Genomic DNA, 18,167 nt, shown 5'->3' with positions numbered 1-18,167 from the left:
TTTCGCGTTGTTGTCTCTCTCTTTTTTTCAACGTAAAAATCAAACACACAAAATGTCAAAGTCAACCAAGGACATTTTTTAAAAATAAACCAAGGACATTATTACAAACATATTATACATGAATTCATGATACAAAGCATTTGTATTATAGTTCCTTAATTTTATTCTCCATTTTTTGAATATGATGGTATGAAAAAGTCACTAGTTTGAAAAATAGTTCTTACGAAAATGATGTTACCTAGTTTGTCTAAGTTTGTATTTTTCATTTTTCTTGCAGTTTGAGTATTTCCTTTTTTTCTAAGAAGTACATTTCTATATTCATAACATATTCCTCACGTGATCTCCCCCAGGTTTAAATCTGCTGAATAGTAGCGGCACCAATATCCGACTATTCGTCACAAATTGTGCCATATAAACATTGCATCTTAGATTAAAAAGTCATGAAAAGTGTCTTATATTTTCAATATCTAATGAAAAACTAATCGTTCTGGATATCGTTCGTCTCTTTTTAGTAGAAAACCTCCTTTTCCGACTAAAACTTCATTACATATCATTGTCACCTTTTTACAAAATGTTGAAGAAAATATAGACATCAATAAAACAAGCTTCATTGGGTATTAAGTAATAGCTTTCTATCGAAAAGATAATCACAGTTGTTATTTGATGTTTCCCACGGAACATGAAAATAGATGTAATCATAAATATAAACAACCATAGAAGTGTTACTTAACAACATTTGTGTTCTTGAATATTTTCAAAATTGCTATTGAATTTGTAAAAAAACTAAACAGATAGAACATCATATCCCAAATTTGAGTTACAAAAACAACAAGCTTGTCGAATATACAGGATAAGGATAACTGAAAATAGCCTCTGCCTAACAGTATAATCTGGCAAATGGTGCTGATAATCATTAGTTCCTAAACCTATTTTTTTAGAGGAGTGAATCAAGGCTGACAAGACCAACAAAGAAGAAGGTATGCCAAAACATTAATAAAGATGAGAGAAATATAAAAGACGATTATGAATATAGAATATTGATATTTGATGTTGGGATCAAAGCCATGGTATAAATGCCATTCGTTTCGTAGCCAAGGGACGAACAGTCAGATCTCCAACGAGCATTCTCATGTGAAAGGACGATCACTCTTAAAACAAGAGGTAGAGAGTATGGTATTCGATCGCTCATAAATTTATTTAATAATATTATAGTTTGTTTTTTTTTGTTAAATTAATATTTTCTATACCATATTTTAGTACTTATTGTTATATTTTTATAAAATTTTAACTGAAAATTGATATTTATTCATTTTTGTATTACAGTTACTAAGTTTTATAAATAAATAAAAACATTACTCAAAAATATTTATACGTAAATATAATCATGATTATTTAAACATGACTGTAAGTATTACAAAAATGAATAAATATCAATTTTCAGTTAAAATTTTATAAAAATATAACAATAAGTACTAAAATATGGTATAGAAAATATTAATCATACATTTGTTAAACATATATAATTGTAAAAACTAAAACAAAAAAAATATATAGTGTTTTGAGGAAACCAATAATGCACCTCTAAAATTTGAAAGGATAAAATCTACTAAAAGTAAAAAATTCTTTAAAGATAACAATTTGTTGAAAACACTCTTAAGCGCCTTAGCGGTATTGATTTAAACTTTAAAGTAGGGTCAGTGCATCTGCCCCATAACCAACTCTAAATATGATATTTATGGATCTTATTTTTAGTAACATACTTCTCCTCGGTTCCACAGACATAGATTTTTTAATATTTTCGCACATATTAAACTACCATAATAAATGTACAATTTTCTTTAATTTTCAATTTTCAATTTTTAATAACTTTTAACCAATAGTAATTCAATAAAGTTAATTAATTTCTTGAAGTTTATATTTTTTTTCATAAAAAACATAAAAAATACATTTTTTCGATATATTTTTTTTCTAAAAAATATATCATTAAGGAACGGAGGGAGTATATAATATCTAGTTTCAGTTGAGAAAGTGTAATAAAACTGTGTAAATATACACTATTTTAATTTTTTTAAAGAAATTTCAAAAAAAAAAAATAACATTAGTTTGTTTGTTCAAAAAAATTAAATTTTGATTGTATTTTTAAATAATAATTGAAAGTAATAATTATAGGGCCTTTATTAAATCCTTAGAAGTAATATCTATATAAAATATAGAGATTAATCAATTATTGAAATTACTTTTCAATTTCATTTCAACTAGGTATGGACACTCGGGGTTCCAATCGGGTTTCAGTTTTGTCCAATCAAGTTTCGGTTTTTGGGTTTATCAAAATCAGTCATACTCGGATTATATGAAAGTTCGGTTTGGGACCGATTCGGGGTTTATCGGGTTTGGGTCGGGGTTAGTAAATTTTCAAAGAACCGGTACAACCCGATGTACTTTGGCGTTTGAGTTCTAATCGGTTCTTTGGTTTAAAAGTACTTGATTTATACCTACTTGGTAACCAAAACATAAGTAAGATCGATTCTTCGGTTTTAAAGTACTTGATTTGTACCTATTTTGTAACCAAAACATAAGTAAAATCGATTAAAAAATAAGAAAAAACATTAAACTTGTTCATTCAAAATCAAACGAAATGTAAACATAGTTATTGATAGAAAAAACCCAAATAAATGAAAGCATAAAACAAAAAAAAAAACAAATTCTCATAAAATGAAAAACATTATTCAATGAAAACAAAACCAAAATCTAAAAGTTTCAAGCCTCAATCGCCACTTTCAACTATCAACCTTCGTGTAATATATAATTATTTTAAGTGTTCAATAATATCATAGTGTATTTTGGATACATACTAGAAATTAAGATCATGTTTGGTACAAATTCTTTTTGGAATTTTGAATCTCTCAGGTTCTATCGGATATCCATTTAAGTTTGAGCTCGGTTCGGATAATATCCATAACCCAAAATACCATAAAACAAGATTCATTCGGTATTTATGTCGGCTCCAGATCGGTTCAGATTCATTTTTCTCAGATCAGGTTCGGTTCGAATTTTTGGGTTGGATTTATTTGCCCAACCCTACCGTCAAACTATATTTGAATCATGTTTGATGTTTATAAATAATTTATTTCTTTCAGTAATTCAACTCCTATAATCAACGGTGATTTGATCGAAATACATTTTTTTTCTCTGGCAAAATTTATCTTTAAATTACATATCTACAAAATATTACTCTTATTTTCATTATACAGAAAGAGTCTTTATGCATTCTTGTAATCACAATTATTTTGTTCACATCTTTAAATCCATAAATTGAGTATAACATAAAATACTTTTTCAACTTTTAAAAATTGATTTTGCAAAACATGTATATACTCATATTTTCATTTAATAAAATGAGTAAAATATAGAAACCAATTAAACTAAGGAAAAAAATAAAGTCAATAAAACAAATATGGCTACATATAACTCATGTCCATAAAAGAAGAAAAAATGCAATTTATAATTTAGACAAGAAAACAAGTGAGAGAGAGAGAGAGAGAAAAGTCTCTCATCAGTCGACGTAGGGTGCCTGTGTTAACTGTATGATTAAACACGTATATATATATATATTATACACATCTCTCTGTCTCTGTGTCAATGCAGTGTTTCATCGGTCAAATGATACCAATCTGAAACCAAGAAAAAATTCCAATCCTTCCTTTTTTTTTCTCCCTACACCTCCTCTCTATTTCATATAAAGTCTTTAAAACATCGATCATCAATCATCATCTGAATCCTCTCCAAGGTCCAACTTTGAATTCCACTTCCTGGGTTTTGATTTTTCTTGATATATCTCGTATTTTTCTTCGAACTTTTACATAAGATTCTTGTTTCTTTGCTCTGTAATTATTCTACAGTGTGTTGTGGGTTTTTGGGTTTTGAGTTGATGGTGAAACTGGGTCTCGCCGGGACATTAAAGTTGTGTTCTGTAGTGAAGAGCTGATCCTCTCATGGGTTGCATCATCTCCAAGAAGAAGTCTCTGAAGAGACACCATCACCATCATCAACATCAACAAAGGAAGGAATCATCAGAGAAGCGTTCTTCAAGGATCAATTCGTCGAGGATCGATGATTCTAGCCAAAGCAAAGAGGAGCAAGAAGATAGGTCGAGTTACAGAGACGACGCCAAAGTTGAGTTCAATTCGAGTAGATATTCTGAGAAGCATCCGGAGATTTCAGAGATTGGTGATACGGATGAAGACGAAGATGCTACTCCTCCACACGAGGAACTAAAGAGAGACCCTAGCGTTGCAGAACAAGTGGCCGCAGGATGGCCTGCTTGGCTTGTCTCTGTGGCTGGTGAAGCACTTGTGGATTGGACCCCACGGCGCGCTAGTACCTTTGAGAAACTCGAGAAAGTAATAAGCATGTTCTGTTTTTTTTTTTTTTTTTTGAATATCTGCTGGTTCAAATGATAATCTGTGTTTATTTTGCAGATTGGTCAAGGCACTTATAGCAGTGTATACAAGGCACGTGATCTTATTAATAACAAGATTGTTGCGCTTAAAAGAGTCCGGTTCGATCTTAGCGATTTAGAGAGTGTTAAGTTTATGGCTAGAGAGATTATTGTAATGAGAAGGCTTGATCATCCTAATGTACTTAAGTTAGAAGGCTTGATCACCGCCTCTGTTTCGTCTTCTCTTTACTTGGTTTTCGAGTATATGGATCATGATCTCGTCGGACTTGCTTCCATACCCGGTATCAAGTTCTCTGAGCCTCAGGTAGTAAACTAAACTATTAAGTTGCTTCTCTGTACTGTATATCAAACTCAACTTGTTCTTCTTCTTCTTCTTCTAGGTTAAATGTTACATGAAACAACTTCTAAGTGGGCTTCATCATTGTCACAGTCGCGGTGTTCTGCACCGCGATATAAAGGGATCGAATCTACTGATTGATAGTAATGGAGTCTTGAAGATAGCGGATTTCGGTTTAGCTACGTTTTTCGACCCAGAGAACCGGATTCCATTGACTAGCCGTGTTGTGACTCTTTGGTATAGACCACCAGAGCTTCTTCTTGGAGCTTGTCATTACGGTGTTGGTGTTGATTTGTGGAGCACAGGATGTATCCTAGGCGAACTGTACTCCGGGAAACCGATCCTGCCGGGGAAAACAGAGGTACATACACTCTTAAATCCATCTAGTACACCAGGAAGGTTTCACGTTTGAGTGACCGATGGAAAGAAACTAATATTACATGATGTGGTTTCGGGCCTGGGAACCTCCTGGTATTCAAAAAAAAAAAAAAAAATCCATCTAGAACTCATCTTCTACTAAACTGACTTATAATATAATGTTTTCTAAGGTGGAGCAACTGCATAAAATATTCAAGCTGTGTGGTTCACCAACAGAAGATTACTGGAGGAAACTGAAGTTACCACTTTCAGCTGCGTTTAGACCTGCCCTTCCTTATGGACGACGTGTAGCAGATATGTTCAAGAATTTGCCTACTAATGTTCTTTCGCTTTTGGAGGCTTTACTCTCCATAGATCCTGATCGGAGAGGGTCTGCAGTTAGAGCTCTCGAGAGTGAGGTGCTTGGTTTAACCTTTATGTTTTGTTGTTATTCTTAGTTAAATATTGTGGTTTGGTAACACATAGTTATTGATGAGCAGTACTTTAGAACAGAGCCGTTGGCTTGCGATCCATCTTCCCTACCAAAATATCCACCAAGCAAAGAGATTGATGCTAAACTCCGCGATGATGCAAAGAGGCAACAACGACCTGCACAGGAGAAGCATGAAAGACAAGACTCTCAGAGACGATCACACGAGAGAAAACTTATCCCACCAGTGAAAGCTAATCCATCTCTCACAGCGGCTATGGAGGTACGTGATCTTCTATGGTTTGGTGTTACCTCTGATTCATCAGATTTTTAACTAAAAGTAAAAACTTGTTGGCTGATGCAGAATCCTTATTTAAGAACGTGTGTGCTGGGTAATTCAACGAGACAAATGCATATTACAAAGGAGAAGACCAGCAACAATAAAACGAGTGCGACAGTCTCATACTCGGGTCCCATAATGAAAAACCGGAATCATAGTCGGTTGAAGGACAATGCAGCCCCTAGGATACCTTGTTCATACAGAGCAGGACAAAGTGTGGTAGACACAGTTGGCTCGAATCAACTCATCATGGATCAGCAAAGGGAGAATTTGAGAACATTCAACAGAGCTGACACCATGGATAATAGTAAGAGGCAAATGAAAATCCCAAATGACCCGTCTTGGGTAAGTGAATCTTTTTCCCTTACTTCTGCAGATAAGAAACTGTCTTTTACTTTACATTTTGGTTTAATATCTCTGTGTGTTTTTTTTTTTGTGTGTAGTATGATTCTGAGGAAAACAAAATGTACATGTCGGGTCCATTGCTGGCTCAGCCAAGTAAAGTTGATCAGATGCTGGAAGAACATGACAGGCAGCTCCAGGAATTCACCAGGCAGAAGGCAAAGCAATCCAGAAACTGAATCATGTGTCTGAAATGATTTGGTTAATTTGGCAGGAAGGGACAAAAACATAACCAGTTTGAGTCTTGTTTGTATCAAAGAAGAGTCTGATGATAAGCTTTTTTCTGGTTCCTAGATTTTGGAAAAAATATATATATTATAATAGAGATTTAAGATTGTTTGCTTTATGAAAAAAGCTCAGCTCTGTGATTACATAGATGTGTATAACATTTATACAGACTCATCATAGAGTTTGATCTTGTCTAGATATGTATGTACATTTCTTCATATATTATAAAGATGTGTTCATACATACACAGGTTAAACATTTCTGTTGTTGTATTTCTATAACAGTTACAAACTTTCGTTCAGGTTCTTTGGGTTTTAAGGATTACTTTCACTTATCATCTGATAAAGATTGAAGTAATACAATAAGATTAGTTAAAGATTTGAAAGATGATCATTTAGGGAATTGGGATAACAAATTGTTTCTCATACACAGAACTGTGTCAAAAGGTGCCCCAAGATAATTTCCTGATTATCATCATATTACTCCAATATCTGATCTTTCACAAATTTGATACTAAAGTTTCTTTGAAATCTGACCAATTCTCAAAAACAGAAGTATGATAAGAAGCAATTATTTACTATTGTATGCGGAACTAGGAATCCAAATTTGGCTAGGGAGTGTATGATTGCATTTTGAAAATATAAACCACTATCTAACATATAACAGAAATTTGTGATGTATGACCTATAAATTAATGAATTTTATCGGTTTCAAATTGGACCAATTCAAAACACCACACAAATAGATAAGATAATATATTTTTAAAGCTTATATAACTATATATTCTGATGAAAATCATAAATTAGTAAATATTGTTTTTAATACTTCTAAATTTTTTTATAATTCATAAAAAATAGTTTTTTCTTTCCATTCATTTCCATTCATTTTTGTTTTTAGCACTTATAATTCAATGAAAAATCCAAAATATTCTGATAATTCTGAGCCAAACAGGCCAGGAAAAAGCACAAAAATACCAGCACACATCTTTAAAATAACCCCATACAATGTGGGTAAAATGTAACTTCAGAGAGAATGAAATAAACAAAGCAAGAATGCTTTTCGATCTATCTCACGGAGAGTCTCCTTGACTGCTACATAAACGGATGCTCATGACAAGCCACATGAGATTTTTAGTAAGAGAAATAATCCATTCAATCCAAACCCATGGTTTCATTTTTGGTTGGTTGTTATCAAGCCGCTCTCCTCTAGGTAGTAAAACACGCAGAAAGAAAGAAAGACTTTACTTGGAATTGAATCTATGGAAGAAAACGCAAAAATAGTAAATGTCTGTTGTTATCAGACTCTTAAATAAACGACTGGAACTTAAGAATACTATGTTCTAATGACGACATGATTCATGGACAACAAAAAACTTTAAAACCACGAGGTTTCTTGTTTTTGGCTTGGTGTTTCGTGACAACAATCTCAGGAGGAGGCTCTGTGTCTTTCTTGGGTTGTGTCTCGGTTCCATCTGATATTTGAGCCTCAACTTTCTTGGGAGGTGGCTTCAAATTACCATAGTCCATTCCCAAAATTTGAATGCCCGTCTTCGTTAACATCTTCAAGAGCAAACCTTCTTCAATGTTCCCACACATATATACCATCTGACTTGGTGCATCTATGGTAAATGATACACCTGACATCGAACTCACAAATAAATAACAAACACCAAACCAAACCTTATATATCTATAAATATTAGAGAAAACTTGCAAACCTTGGATGGTCTTTAAAGCTCCTATGATTTTCTTGTACCAACTTCCTTCTAACATGTCTATCTCAAATCTAAATCTCTGCCAAAAAAAAAAAACAGTTTTAAAAAACTAAAACAATTGAAAAACGTTGGAAGCAGTGAAGTTATGAGATCAATATATATATATAACCAGAAAATGATTATTAGGTTTCCGGATGCCTTGTGGATTCTCTTCATGTCCATAATCAATCCTGTAGAGCATAGCGTAAATTTTCGCTTTAAATAACTTTTTAATGAAGACCACAGGATCAACTTCACCACGTAAAAACATCAACTTCTTAGTGAACATCATAGGATTAGCTCCTTCCCCATGTGTCCACCAGTCGGGTGCATCAATGGAGAACGCTAAACCTAGAATTAACGACACAATTATAGTTAAAGACTTATCTACCTCTTGAGTAATCAATTAACAAGAAGATTAATCAAGACTCAAAGCTTCTGTACCTTCAATGCCCACAAATATTTTATGTAATGTCTTTTGCCAACCTTTGAGTTCAGTTTCCACAAGCAAAACACATGCCTATTCATAAAAATTACACATGAACTGTTAGACAGTGCCTTGAGAAACAAGTAGAAAGAGAATCAGAGAAATTCATACTAGTTGAGGAGCCGCCATCGTTTTTTTGGGTTCTGCTTTCTTTGTTTACCCTAACATACACAAATTAAATAAAATTAGGAAAATTTGCCTTAAATACTGAATTATTCTTTAATTCCCTATATACTAAAGCGCAAGTCGCATGACCAATAAGATTTTGACACATGGATTATTACAAAATTATATTTAAAATAATAAAACAAAGATAAAATCAAATAAAACAAAAGATAAAACACGTTATTAAGGCTTAATAAAATTACATGTCAGTTTACATTATTACAATATAAGTAATTACTAAATCATAATACTCCAACATTTTTTTCCCACACCTCCACTCCACGATCCCCAGTTACCACTTACCAGCAATCTCTGGAAAACTACCTTTATTCCACCATTTATATGTGTGAGGTGTTACTCTATATATGTTCGTGTAATAATTTATGCCCAACACAGAAAAAGAAAATTTCTCTCCTACTCAAATCAACAAATATTCCAACACCGGCAAGCAAGGTTTCTATTTGAGGTAAATTGGCATTTAAAGGAAAAACCTAAATTACAAACAAAATGAAGGAACATTCTCTGCAACAGACAAAATACAAGAAGAGAATCGTGCATAATCTGAAACCAGTGGTATCATTATTTGTTCTTTGATTCTCTCTTTCTCGTGTTACTCTTTTAAAATCCTCTGTTTCGTTTTTGTAGCCGTCATATACTTGAAGAATCTCACCCCAAAGCTAACAAATAATGATGTGACGCAGTTTTCAAAATTTGTGTAAAGACAACCAAAAAGCCTAACATTCTAGTGGGGAAAACGAGTGTGTCAACAACTTCAATGAAGCAAATTGGGTATTTACAAACCTGTTTGTCTATAAAAGAGCATATTCGTCTAAAAACGTAAGTCTGTCATTTAAAAATTATTGTACATATGTGTTTATTTTTATTGTTTTTAATTTCCAGTCAATCAAATCTAAAGACATTTTATTTTTAAAAAAGATTCAATTAAAAAATACAAAAAATTGTGACATATAAAAAGTATATATAACTATAATTTATGTGTTCTTAGATATATTAACTTATTTTATGAAAACTGCTTATATACATGCATATGCTCTTTTCGAAGAAAATCATAATAATTGTTTTAACGTTTTTAACTGTTTTGTTTTAATGGAGCCACTTCTAATTTTGATGTGATGTAATTTAGCTACAGAAAATGTGACTAAAACAATTTCTATCTTGATAAAAACAATAATATAAAGAATACTGTAAATGTTTAAGAAAATGACAATTTAGATGCAAGCATATGCTGATCCGTGCTTGGCACAGGATGATACACTAGTGTTTAAATAAAATTTAGTTAAGGACGCCACGTGTGGAGTAGAAGTTTACCTTCCTCCTTCAAAACTCTCTCTATGTGTCGGAATGGAGGAGCGGGACAAGTGCAGTTCTCCTGCACATCTCCTGCGCATGCAGTTATTCCGCACTGCATTTACCATTCATTCTTTTTTATTTGTAAAAGCAGTTCAAGCAGAAGATCTGCATGCAGTTCAATATTTTTTGTCTTTTTGTGGAAAAAACAGGAGATCTGCATGCAGATCTCACCCGCCAACATTTGGTAGTGTTGATCTGCTTTTTTTTGTTTGGTTAATAAATAACTTTGTTACAACACATAACTTTAAAAATATATTTATCTAATTTTATGAATATAATATTTTTATTTTATTTTATTTACAACTTTAACAATACAAAATTATTATTCTCTACTTATTATTTTAAATAAAAAAATAAAAGAAGTATAAGTATCTTATAAAATATTTACAGGTATTTCGGGCGATACTATAACATCTAAGATATTTGTTTAGATATCTAGGTGTCATTTTTATTGTTTTAATATATGATATTTAGTTTTTAAATGATTTTGTCATTCATAAGTTATAATAAATTATTTGATCGGTTTGATCTGGTTCTCTCCTGTATGATCCGCTTGATCTGCACTTGTCCTGCTTGATCTGCACTTGTCCTGCTTGATCTGCATGATCTGCTTGATCTGTCCCGCTTGAACTGCTTTTACCATTCGAAGCCTATCTATCTCTCGCCGACGAGGGAGGAAGAACGACCAATCGAGACGTTGTTGACTCCTTAACCCCAAATTCACCAGCTTTGATTTACTAAACGTGGATGGCAAGTACACCGATAAACACCACCAGCAAACTCCAACGAGACGGACAAGACTTTTTTTTTAGCACGTGCAAAAATTCAGCAGTCGAACATGGTCCAAAATTTTAGAGGGTCCTTAATTTTTTTTGTTTAATAATAATTATAAATTTAAAATCATATATTTATAAAAAAATCAGAATAACTATATTTGAATTTAATTTTCATATTTATAACCAATAAATATAAATTACAATTCTTTATTTTGTTTATATGACCAACTAAAAATGCAATAAATTAGGAAGTAATTAGTATTTATATCAATTATATATTTTGGAAAGTAAGAAATGGTTTTTAATGTGTGTTTGAATATTAAATGGTAAAATAGAAAGTTAATATTCTAATTTGACTGTGTTTAGGAAACAATTATAAATTAATGATTATAGATAGGGAGAACAAAATATATTTTCTTCACCGTTGTTTTTATAAAAAAAATAGCAAACACAAAGAAGAAAAAACTAGCCTACAACTTTGGTCGACAAGAAAAAAGAGTGCCTTGTATAAAAAGAGAAAATAGCTTTTTGTCTAACTACTATCCAGATTTTGTTACTCTATTATATTTATAGGTTATAATTTTTGATTATGGATATAATAAACTTAAAAAAAAACTGAAAAAGCTAGAAGAATGATCAAATTTGATGATTTGATTGATGATTTTGCATTGAAAAATGCCAAATGATCAAGTTTAATGATTTGATTAATGATTTTGCATTGAAAAATGCCAAATGATCAAGTTTAATGATTTGATTAATGATTTTGCATTTAAAAAGAAAACAGAAAATAGTGTTATTTAGATATAAAATAATTAAATTGATGCATTTATTTTATATTTTAATGATATTTTATAAAAAAATATTAAATTATTTCATATTATTAAAAAAAAACTTATTTTATTTTTTTAACATGGTCTGTATAAAGTTTGAGACGGCTCTAGAGACGTAGAAGAACATATGGCACCAAACTTAGGAAAAAAAAATTGAGTCAACTACCAACAACAAAGCCTAAAAGTTGATGCATGATAGGTTACAGAGGAACTAAAGCTGGTGCACAAGACAAAACCATAAGATTCCGTTGCAAAGGAACTAAGCTACCCAACAGCTAACTATAAAGACCAACAAAAACTGTAGTTTTACCCTAAACACCCTCCAAAGAGAAAGCAAGAACTAAAACCAAGACAATAGTAACATCAAGGAGAGGATACGATAAAGCTCCAACAAAACCACCATGCAAGGAGATCCAAAAGGCAGATCCTTGGATCGCAACTGTCAACATCTCACCACGAAGGTCAAACTCCAAAGATAGGAGATCAACTTGGAGAGAAACATAGTTAACGCTGCTCTGCAGAGTCAACACTACCACACAAAGAGCCACGACCAAAAGAGACCACGGCCAATAGAGACCACCAACAACTACCAGGAAATATGCATCACCCATACCATCAGCGACCCCTAGTCCGGAAAGCAACACCGCCGGAAAAAGGCCCGAGGAAAGAGAAGGGGAGACGAAGAGGACAACAGAAAGAAGAACACTTCACAAGAGGGGAGAAAAAACGATGAGGAAGGGCCTCCCCCGGCGGTAGTAGAAGCCAAACCATCGGGGTAGCTGTGGATTAAGCCTGGACGTTCGGATCTCCGGGTCGGGTTCGGACTGGTTCATTTCGGGTCTGGATCCATTGGATCCGAAACATTTGGATCCAATAGGTACTTGTAAATTTTCGGTTCGGATTAGGGTCGGTTCTTCTCGGGTCCGGATCTATAATTAAAATACCTATAAAACACCCGTAATTTTTGGGTCCATATCGGGTCCGGACCGGATTCGGGTATTTAGGATCTGAAAAGGACATGACATACCCAAACTCCATCAAATTTAGTCGATATTTTTCATATATATATATCTAAAATTTTAGAAAATAACTTAAATTAAACTATAAATAATTAAAATAAAACATTTTTAAACTCTAAATTTTACATTTTAAAGCTTCATATTACTTAAAAATATTACAAAATAATAACAAAATTGTTAACAAAAGATATTTCAACTTTCTTAAAATAATATATATAAAATAGAACACAAAAAATCATAGTTTTGGAAAAACATGTTTTTAAGTTGGGTACAAATCGGTTCTTATAGGATCGGTTCTTTTTGGGTCCGAGTCTATTCGGGTCGGTTTCTTTCGGTCAGGCTCTTTCAGGTAAATGAAATCCAAAAGATACTTGTAAACTTTCGAGTCGGGTATTTTCTGGTCGGTTCTGGTTCGAATTTTCAGGTCCAGGTTAAAATGCTCAGGCCTACTGTGGATCTAAGAGAAAACTTCTTGACAGTGGGATTCTCATTCTTTTTATTGCAGAAGAATATAGAACACATTTGTTCATCACTAAGAGGGTGTATTGAATCTGATATTAGTGAGTTTTTAGAAGATTTTAAGTGAATCTAAGAATTTATGGGTGATTTTTGTTAAACAACTCTAGAATCTCATCTAAAATAATGAGATTTGAATTTTATTTTTATAACTAAGAAAATCTTCTCAAACACTCTAAAAATAATTAAAGCACTTTAAAATTTCCACTTAAGTTTTGTTCAATAATAGTGAATTTTAGAGTGTTTTATGAAATTACAAGTTCAATAACACTGAATTTTAAATTTTTTTTAAGAATTCACATTTGAATAACAGCCCCCCCCCCCCCCCCCCCCCCCAATGTTTCTATTTGTTCCCAATGTTTTGTTGATGTTACCAATTACCCTATAGATTTTTTTATAATATCTTTTAGTTGAGAAGTATTTATATAAAAAAAATTAAAATTAATATAGATCCATTAATACTTGAAAGATCTTTTCATTAAAATGCCTAGATTTAACGATAATAATCATTTATACTGCAAATGGGCTGAGCATACAGGCTTTGCAAATGGACTTTGCACATGCGAGTGGAAGGCCGACATGTACAGTATGTAATCGAGTTAAGAATCGAGGTTTATTTATTTTAAGGACCCACAATAATTAGAAATCTTAGGTCAAAATAAAATTAAACCCCCAATGTTTTATATCGATCAGTCAGCACCCCAAGTTTCCTCTCTCTCTATATCGGGACCGAACCCGAAACACAAACGCAGCAGAAGAAAAGAGAGAGAGAGAGACGTAGTGACATAGAGGAGAGAAGTAGAAGCTTTTGGTTTCTGTGATAGAGCTCGTGGAAGATCAGTCTCCTACAATGTCTGTGGAGAAGAGCCTGAAGGCGGCTGCGATTCCCGATGAGGAAGGCGGAGAAAAAGACCAACGAGGCGACCGATTTGGTCCAGAACCTGAAGAGAAGGAAGAAGAGGATCTACAAGAGAAGAAAGACGAAGAAGAAGTGAAACGCGACGAGGCGGATGAGGAAGAAGTAGTGGAAGACGAAGACGAAGAAGAAGAAGATAAAGAAGATGCAGAGGAGGAAGAAGGTAATAGTTGTTTTGGGTTTGTACTCGTGGAAACGCACTTGACGCTTCTTCTTGTTGTTGTTGTGAATAATAATATACGTGAGACTGTGTTTGTTTCATGTGATCGAGTTTGGTTTCTTATTTCTACAGATTCTAAGGATAAAAGTCCATCAGGAGACAAGTCAGAGTACGATTCCTCTTCTCCACTCTCTACATGTGTTTTTGCTCTAACTGGTTCTCAAACAGTTTCTGGTTTGATGGTTTTAGTCTCAATCCGTTTGTGGGATCAGTACATGTGAAAATTTGTCTGCCTGATTTATTGATCTGATGAAATCATGTTGTAATTAATGTCCTCCTTGTGCTCCAAAACCTCTAAACTCTCTCTCAGCTCTTGTGTTTGAACAATGTAGAGTTTTTTTCTTTTTGTTGTTGTTGGTGGTTAAAGCCACTGTAAAGTTGGGTCTTGAGACAGGTCAACTTAACTTTTGTTGTACAAAACTCTTTTGGTTTTTTTCTGTCAATATGGTTGCATCTACAAGTTCCAGTTTAAAAACCAGCTTTATTTATGTCTTGACACACATTCTGTATCCTTGTTGTTTAACAATATCTGATTTTTTTTTGTTTCGTGCAGATTTGTGGAAATTGATCTAGGAGAAATCCGTAAAGACGTCCAGTGTCCCATTTGCTTAGGTACTTAGTTTCTTTCCATATGGTCTTCTTGTGTATATCGTTCATTTGCAGAGAATATGTTTAAACTTGCCTTTATTGTGGAAAAATTACTTTGGCTGACATTTTCACATTACTAACTTTCTCATAATCCTACAAATGCTAGTTTAATCTCCACTAATACTGTATGAGTATGCTGATAGGAGTTTCTTTTTTTTTTTTCTTCCAGGAATCATAAAGAAAACAAGGACTGTGATGGAATGTCTGCATCGGTTCTGTAGAGAATGTATTGATAAGTCAATGAGATTGGGGTATTGCCCTCCACTTGTTCGGTTTCTTTTTCTTACTTTATAGTTACTTTGTTCTGAGTTCATTGCTCTATTGCAGGAACAAGGAATGTCCCGCTTGCAGGAAACGTTGTGCAAGCCGTCGTTCTCTTAGAGACGACCCCACTTTTGATGCTCTTATTGCAGCTCTATTCTCAAATATTGATACCTATGAGGAAGAGGTAAAAGCATCAACACCTTCTCTTTGTGTGTGTCCTTGCTTGCTTGTTTATCTCTACAATGCTTTCCATTTCTTTTTCAGGAATTCGCTTTTCATGAAGATGACAAGGCTCGTAACAAGCAGGTCTGTGCTGTGGGGAATGTTGTTATTTACCTTCTTCTTACTATCTAAAAAAGTATGTTTCTCTAAGTTGTTTATGGCTTTTGTGTAGATTCAAGCATCTATAGCTGAAGTATCGCAGAGACAATCAGAGGCTCTTGTGAAAAGAAAATCTTTTGGTAAAGAGGCATCGGTTTCAACGAGACCACAGCGTAGAAGGAGAAGGAACTGCAGAAACATGGAACAGAACACAGTAGAAGAAGCCAATGAAGATGATAATAATGATGACAACAACGGGAAAGATTCGTCTTCAGAAGAGCGTGGTGCAGAAGTCCGGCTGAGACAAAGAAGGAAACGGTCTACAAGTCGTTCAACACTGAACCCTTCTTCTTCGGGTGCAAACAACAACAATGGTAACTGCGCAGAGAACGACGTAGATGTGAATCTTCGAGACAACAACAGCAAAGGGATATCTCCGGGGCTTGTGTGGAACCCGGAGATACTTGCTTGGGGAAGAGGGGGTACAAGGAGTCACACAAGGCATGGGAATAATGCAACAGGAGGTAGTAGTAAGAGTGTGAGGAATGCTCGCGTGAATAGACTTGTGGAGTGTCTACGCAGCAGCGTCGATGGCAACAGTATTGAGGATATTCATCTCAAGCTTGTCTCAGTGGACACAAACTGTGTACCAGAGTTACCTCAGCCATATCTCTGTTGCCGACCCACTTTGCTTGTTAAACAGCTCCGTGAAGTGAGTACTCCTCTCTCTCTCTCTCTATTTAGTCTGCAATTTTCACTTTATATAGAATATATATATTTATCCTTGTTAAGAGTGTTTTCTCAATGTTGAACAGTTTGTGGCACTTCAGATACATCTGAAGACTGAAGAGGTGGAATTGTTGGTAACAAGAGGATTAGGAGGAGGAGGAGATAAGGCAATAGAGAATCTTTCTGTAGTGGCTTCAGATTCAGCTTCAGCATCCAAAGAAGAGATGCAAAGTCTGGAAGACAATGAAACATTGTCAAGGCTCAAAGTTGAACAACATTTGGTAGCGTCACCATTAATAGTAATAATAATAATAATCTGTTTCAATATATCTGTTCATTAGTCTTATCTTAGTATGATTTAACTGTCCGAAACTTTTTTTTCTTATCTGGTTTGTTCTTTTCAGATCATAGCTTACCGGCAGAAGCAAACCGAGTGAAAGAAACTTGGAGCCTAATGGACGTGCTGCTGCTGCAAACAACAACGTATATATAAAGATGGATCAGGGGCTTGTTTATCTGTTTGCTAGATATATATCTCAGTTGTTGTTTTTGGTTTAAGTAGTTAAATTCTATGGAATTTTACATTTGTGACAATCTTTTTTTTTTTGCTTACTCATTGTAGACGTTACTTAGTATTTTGTGACAGTTTCAGGTAAAGTACATTACTTATCTTATTAAATTTATTTATATTTTTATACCCATTTTGCACACCACAGGATAGTCGGTTGTGTAGGGAGTTCTGACCTTTCCAGCCTCTATCTGCTTTTGTATGACTTTGTCTTCAAACTTAGGCATCTCCGTTAGCATCTCTCCCTCAAAATCTGAACTGCTTTTAAGTCTCACAGGACGAGTTCGCTGAGATGTTGCAAACTCTGGCTCATTCAGACTTGTCTGTTCCATCGGCCTAGGTGGGTTCTGGACATGAGGCAGTGAGAAGTCCCTTGTACTTGTTTGGAACTTCATAAATCCAGCACAAATGATACTAATGGAGTAGTTTTCTTCCAGGACATAAACATTAAAAGTACACTTGATTCATAACACTTGTGATGGAGGAATTTTCTCCTTGTCATCTGTCTGCTCGGAATCTGTTTGAAGGAACATATAACCAAAATATTTGTTAACAGCAATATAATCTCTTGACTCGGTAAATAACCTGTCGTGTTCATGAGTATCTGTGGTGGTTGTGGTGTTGTTATTCTGATTCTTGTTGTTCAAAAAAAAAAAAAAAAATTTATCTTTCTTCTTTTGCCAGTTTTGAAAAAAATATATGCAGCTACTTGTTGAGATGATTCTTTAGCATACACATTCACGAAGAGGGAAGCAATACATTATATTGAGCTTCTTGTACTTAATAAAACGTCATTTTTAAAGTAGGACTATTCAGATTGATCCATTGTTGTATCTTCACTTTCCATAGCCATTATGATTTCTGGCTAATCGAGCTTTAGTCGCTGCATAGAAAATTTTGATGTTGCAATTAACATGTTTTAAGCCTATTGTTTTTGCTTCTTTTGTTTATAGTATTACTCTTTATCAGTGTATGTTTCACTTTCTTTACGTGGTAAGTATTTGATCTGAGGGAGCATAGTCCACTTTTTAT

General features: G+C 33.8%; 3 protein-coding genes across 5 annotated transcripts; 2 read left to right on the top strand and 1 right to left on the bottom strand.

Moving 5' to 3' along the window:
• Positions 1-3,586: 3,586 nt before the first annotated feature.
• Positions 3,587-6,854, top strand: LOC111197995 (probable serine/threonine-protein kinase At1g54610). Of its 2 annotated transcripts, XM_048767562.1 has the most exons (8): positions 3,587-3,787; positions 3,900-4,400; positions 4,479-4,763; positions 4,840-5,157; positions 5,345-5,572; positions 5,654-5,866; positions 5,948-6,268; positions 6,367-6,854. In XM_048767562.1, exons 2-8 carry the CDS (start codon positions 3,993-3,995, stop codon positions 6,502-6,504), a joined length of 1,911 nt encoding a protein of 636 aa, XP_048623519.1. In that variant the 5' UTR covers positions 3,587-3,787; positions 3,900-3,992; the 3' UTR covers positions 6,505-6,854. The 2 variants fall into 2 exon arrangements, with proteins under 2 accessions (XP_048623519.1, XP_048623518.1); XM_048767561.1 differs by having other exon boundaries at positions 3,639-4,400.
• Positions 6,855-7,071: 217 nt separating this feature from the next.
• LOC111209979 lies at positions 7,072-9,253 on the bottom strand. Its single transcript, XM_022710128.2, has 5 exons — positions 8,904-9,253; positions 8,750-8,825; positions 8,436-8,656; positions 8,270-8,345; positions 7,072-8,189 (listed from the first exon to the last, which is right to left on the bottom strand). Exons 1-5 carry the CDS (start codon positions 8,919-8,921, stop codon positions 7,909-7,911), a joined length of 672 nt encoding a protein of 223 aa, XP_022565849.2. The 5' UTR covers positions 8,922-9,253; the 3' UTR covers positions 7,072-7,908.
• A 4,908-nt stretch (positions 9,254-14,161) lies between these two features.
• Positions 14,162-17,268, top strand: LOC106418239 (putative E3 ubiquitin-protein ligase RING1a). Of its 2 annotated transcripts, none has more exons than XM_013858900.3 (9): positions 14,162-14,548; positions 14,678-14,714; positions 15,159-15,217; positions 15,423-15,504; positions 15,581-15,701; positions 15,782-15,823; positions 15,912-16,550; positions 16,654-16,848; positions 16,972-17,268. In XM_013858900.3, the coding sequence occupies exons 1-9, from the start codon at positions 14,320-14,322 to the stop codon at positions 17,002-17,004; spliced, it is 1,437 nt and encodes a 478-aa protein (XP_013714354.1). In that variant the 5' UTR covers positions 14,162-14,319; the 3' UTR covers positions 17,005-17,268. The 2 variants fall into 2 exon arrangements, with proteins under 2 accessions (XP_013714354.1, XP_013714353.1); XM_013858899.3 differs by having other exon boundaries at positions 16,654-16,866.
• The last annotated feature ends 899 nt before the right edge of the window (positions 17,269-18,167 follow it).

The sequence above is a fragment of the Brassica napus genome, chromosome C9 (assembly GCF_020379485.1).
Source record: "Brassica napus cultivar Da-Ae chromosome C9, Da-Ae, whole genome shotgun sequence".
Lineage (NCBI taxonomy): Eukaryota > Viridiplantae > Streptophyta > Magnoliopsida > Brassicales > Brassicaceae > Brassica > Brassica napus.
This window is presented reverse-complemented; position numbering and strand designations above follow the sequence as displayed.

Coding starts and splice junctions, on each gene's coding strand:
- LOC111197995 (XM_048767562.1), top strand. CDS start 3,993: ATGGGTTGCATCATCTCCAAGAAGAAGTCTCTGAAGAGACACCATCAC. Junction 4,764..4,839: donor TCAAGTTCTCTGAGCCTCAG/GTAGTAAACTAA, acceptor TTCTTCTTCTAG/GTTAAATGTTACATGAAACA. Junction 6,269..6,366: donor TCCCAAATGACCCGTCTTGG/GTAAGTGAATCT, acceptor TTTTGTGTGTAG/TATGATTCTGAGGAAAACAA.
- LOC111209979 (XM_022710128.2), bottom strand. Junction 8,346..8,435: donor AACCTAATAATCATTTTCTG/GTTATATATATA, acceptor TTTTTTTGGCAG/AGATTTAGATTTGAGATAGA. Junction 8,190..8,269: donor AGCTTTAAAGACCATCCAAG/GTTTGCAAGTTT, acceptor GTTCGATGTCAG/GTGTATCATTTACCATAGAT.
- LOC106418239 (XM_013858899.3), top strand. CDS start 14,320: ATGTCTGTGGAGAAGAGCCTGAAGGCGGCTGCGATTCCCGATGAGGAA. Junction 14,715..15,158: donor CCATCAGGAGACAAGTCAGA/GTACGATTCCTC, acceptor TGTTTCGTGCAG/ATTTGTGGAAATTGATCTAG. Junction 15,505..15,580: donor GATAAGTCAATGAGATTGGG/GTATTGCCCTCC, acceptor GCTCTATTGCAG/GAACAAGGAATGTCCCGCTT.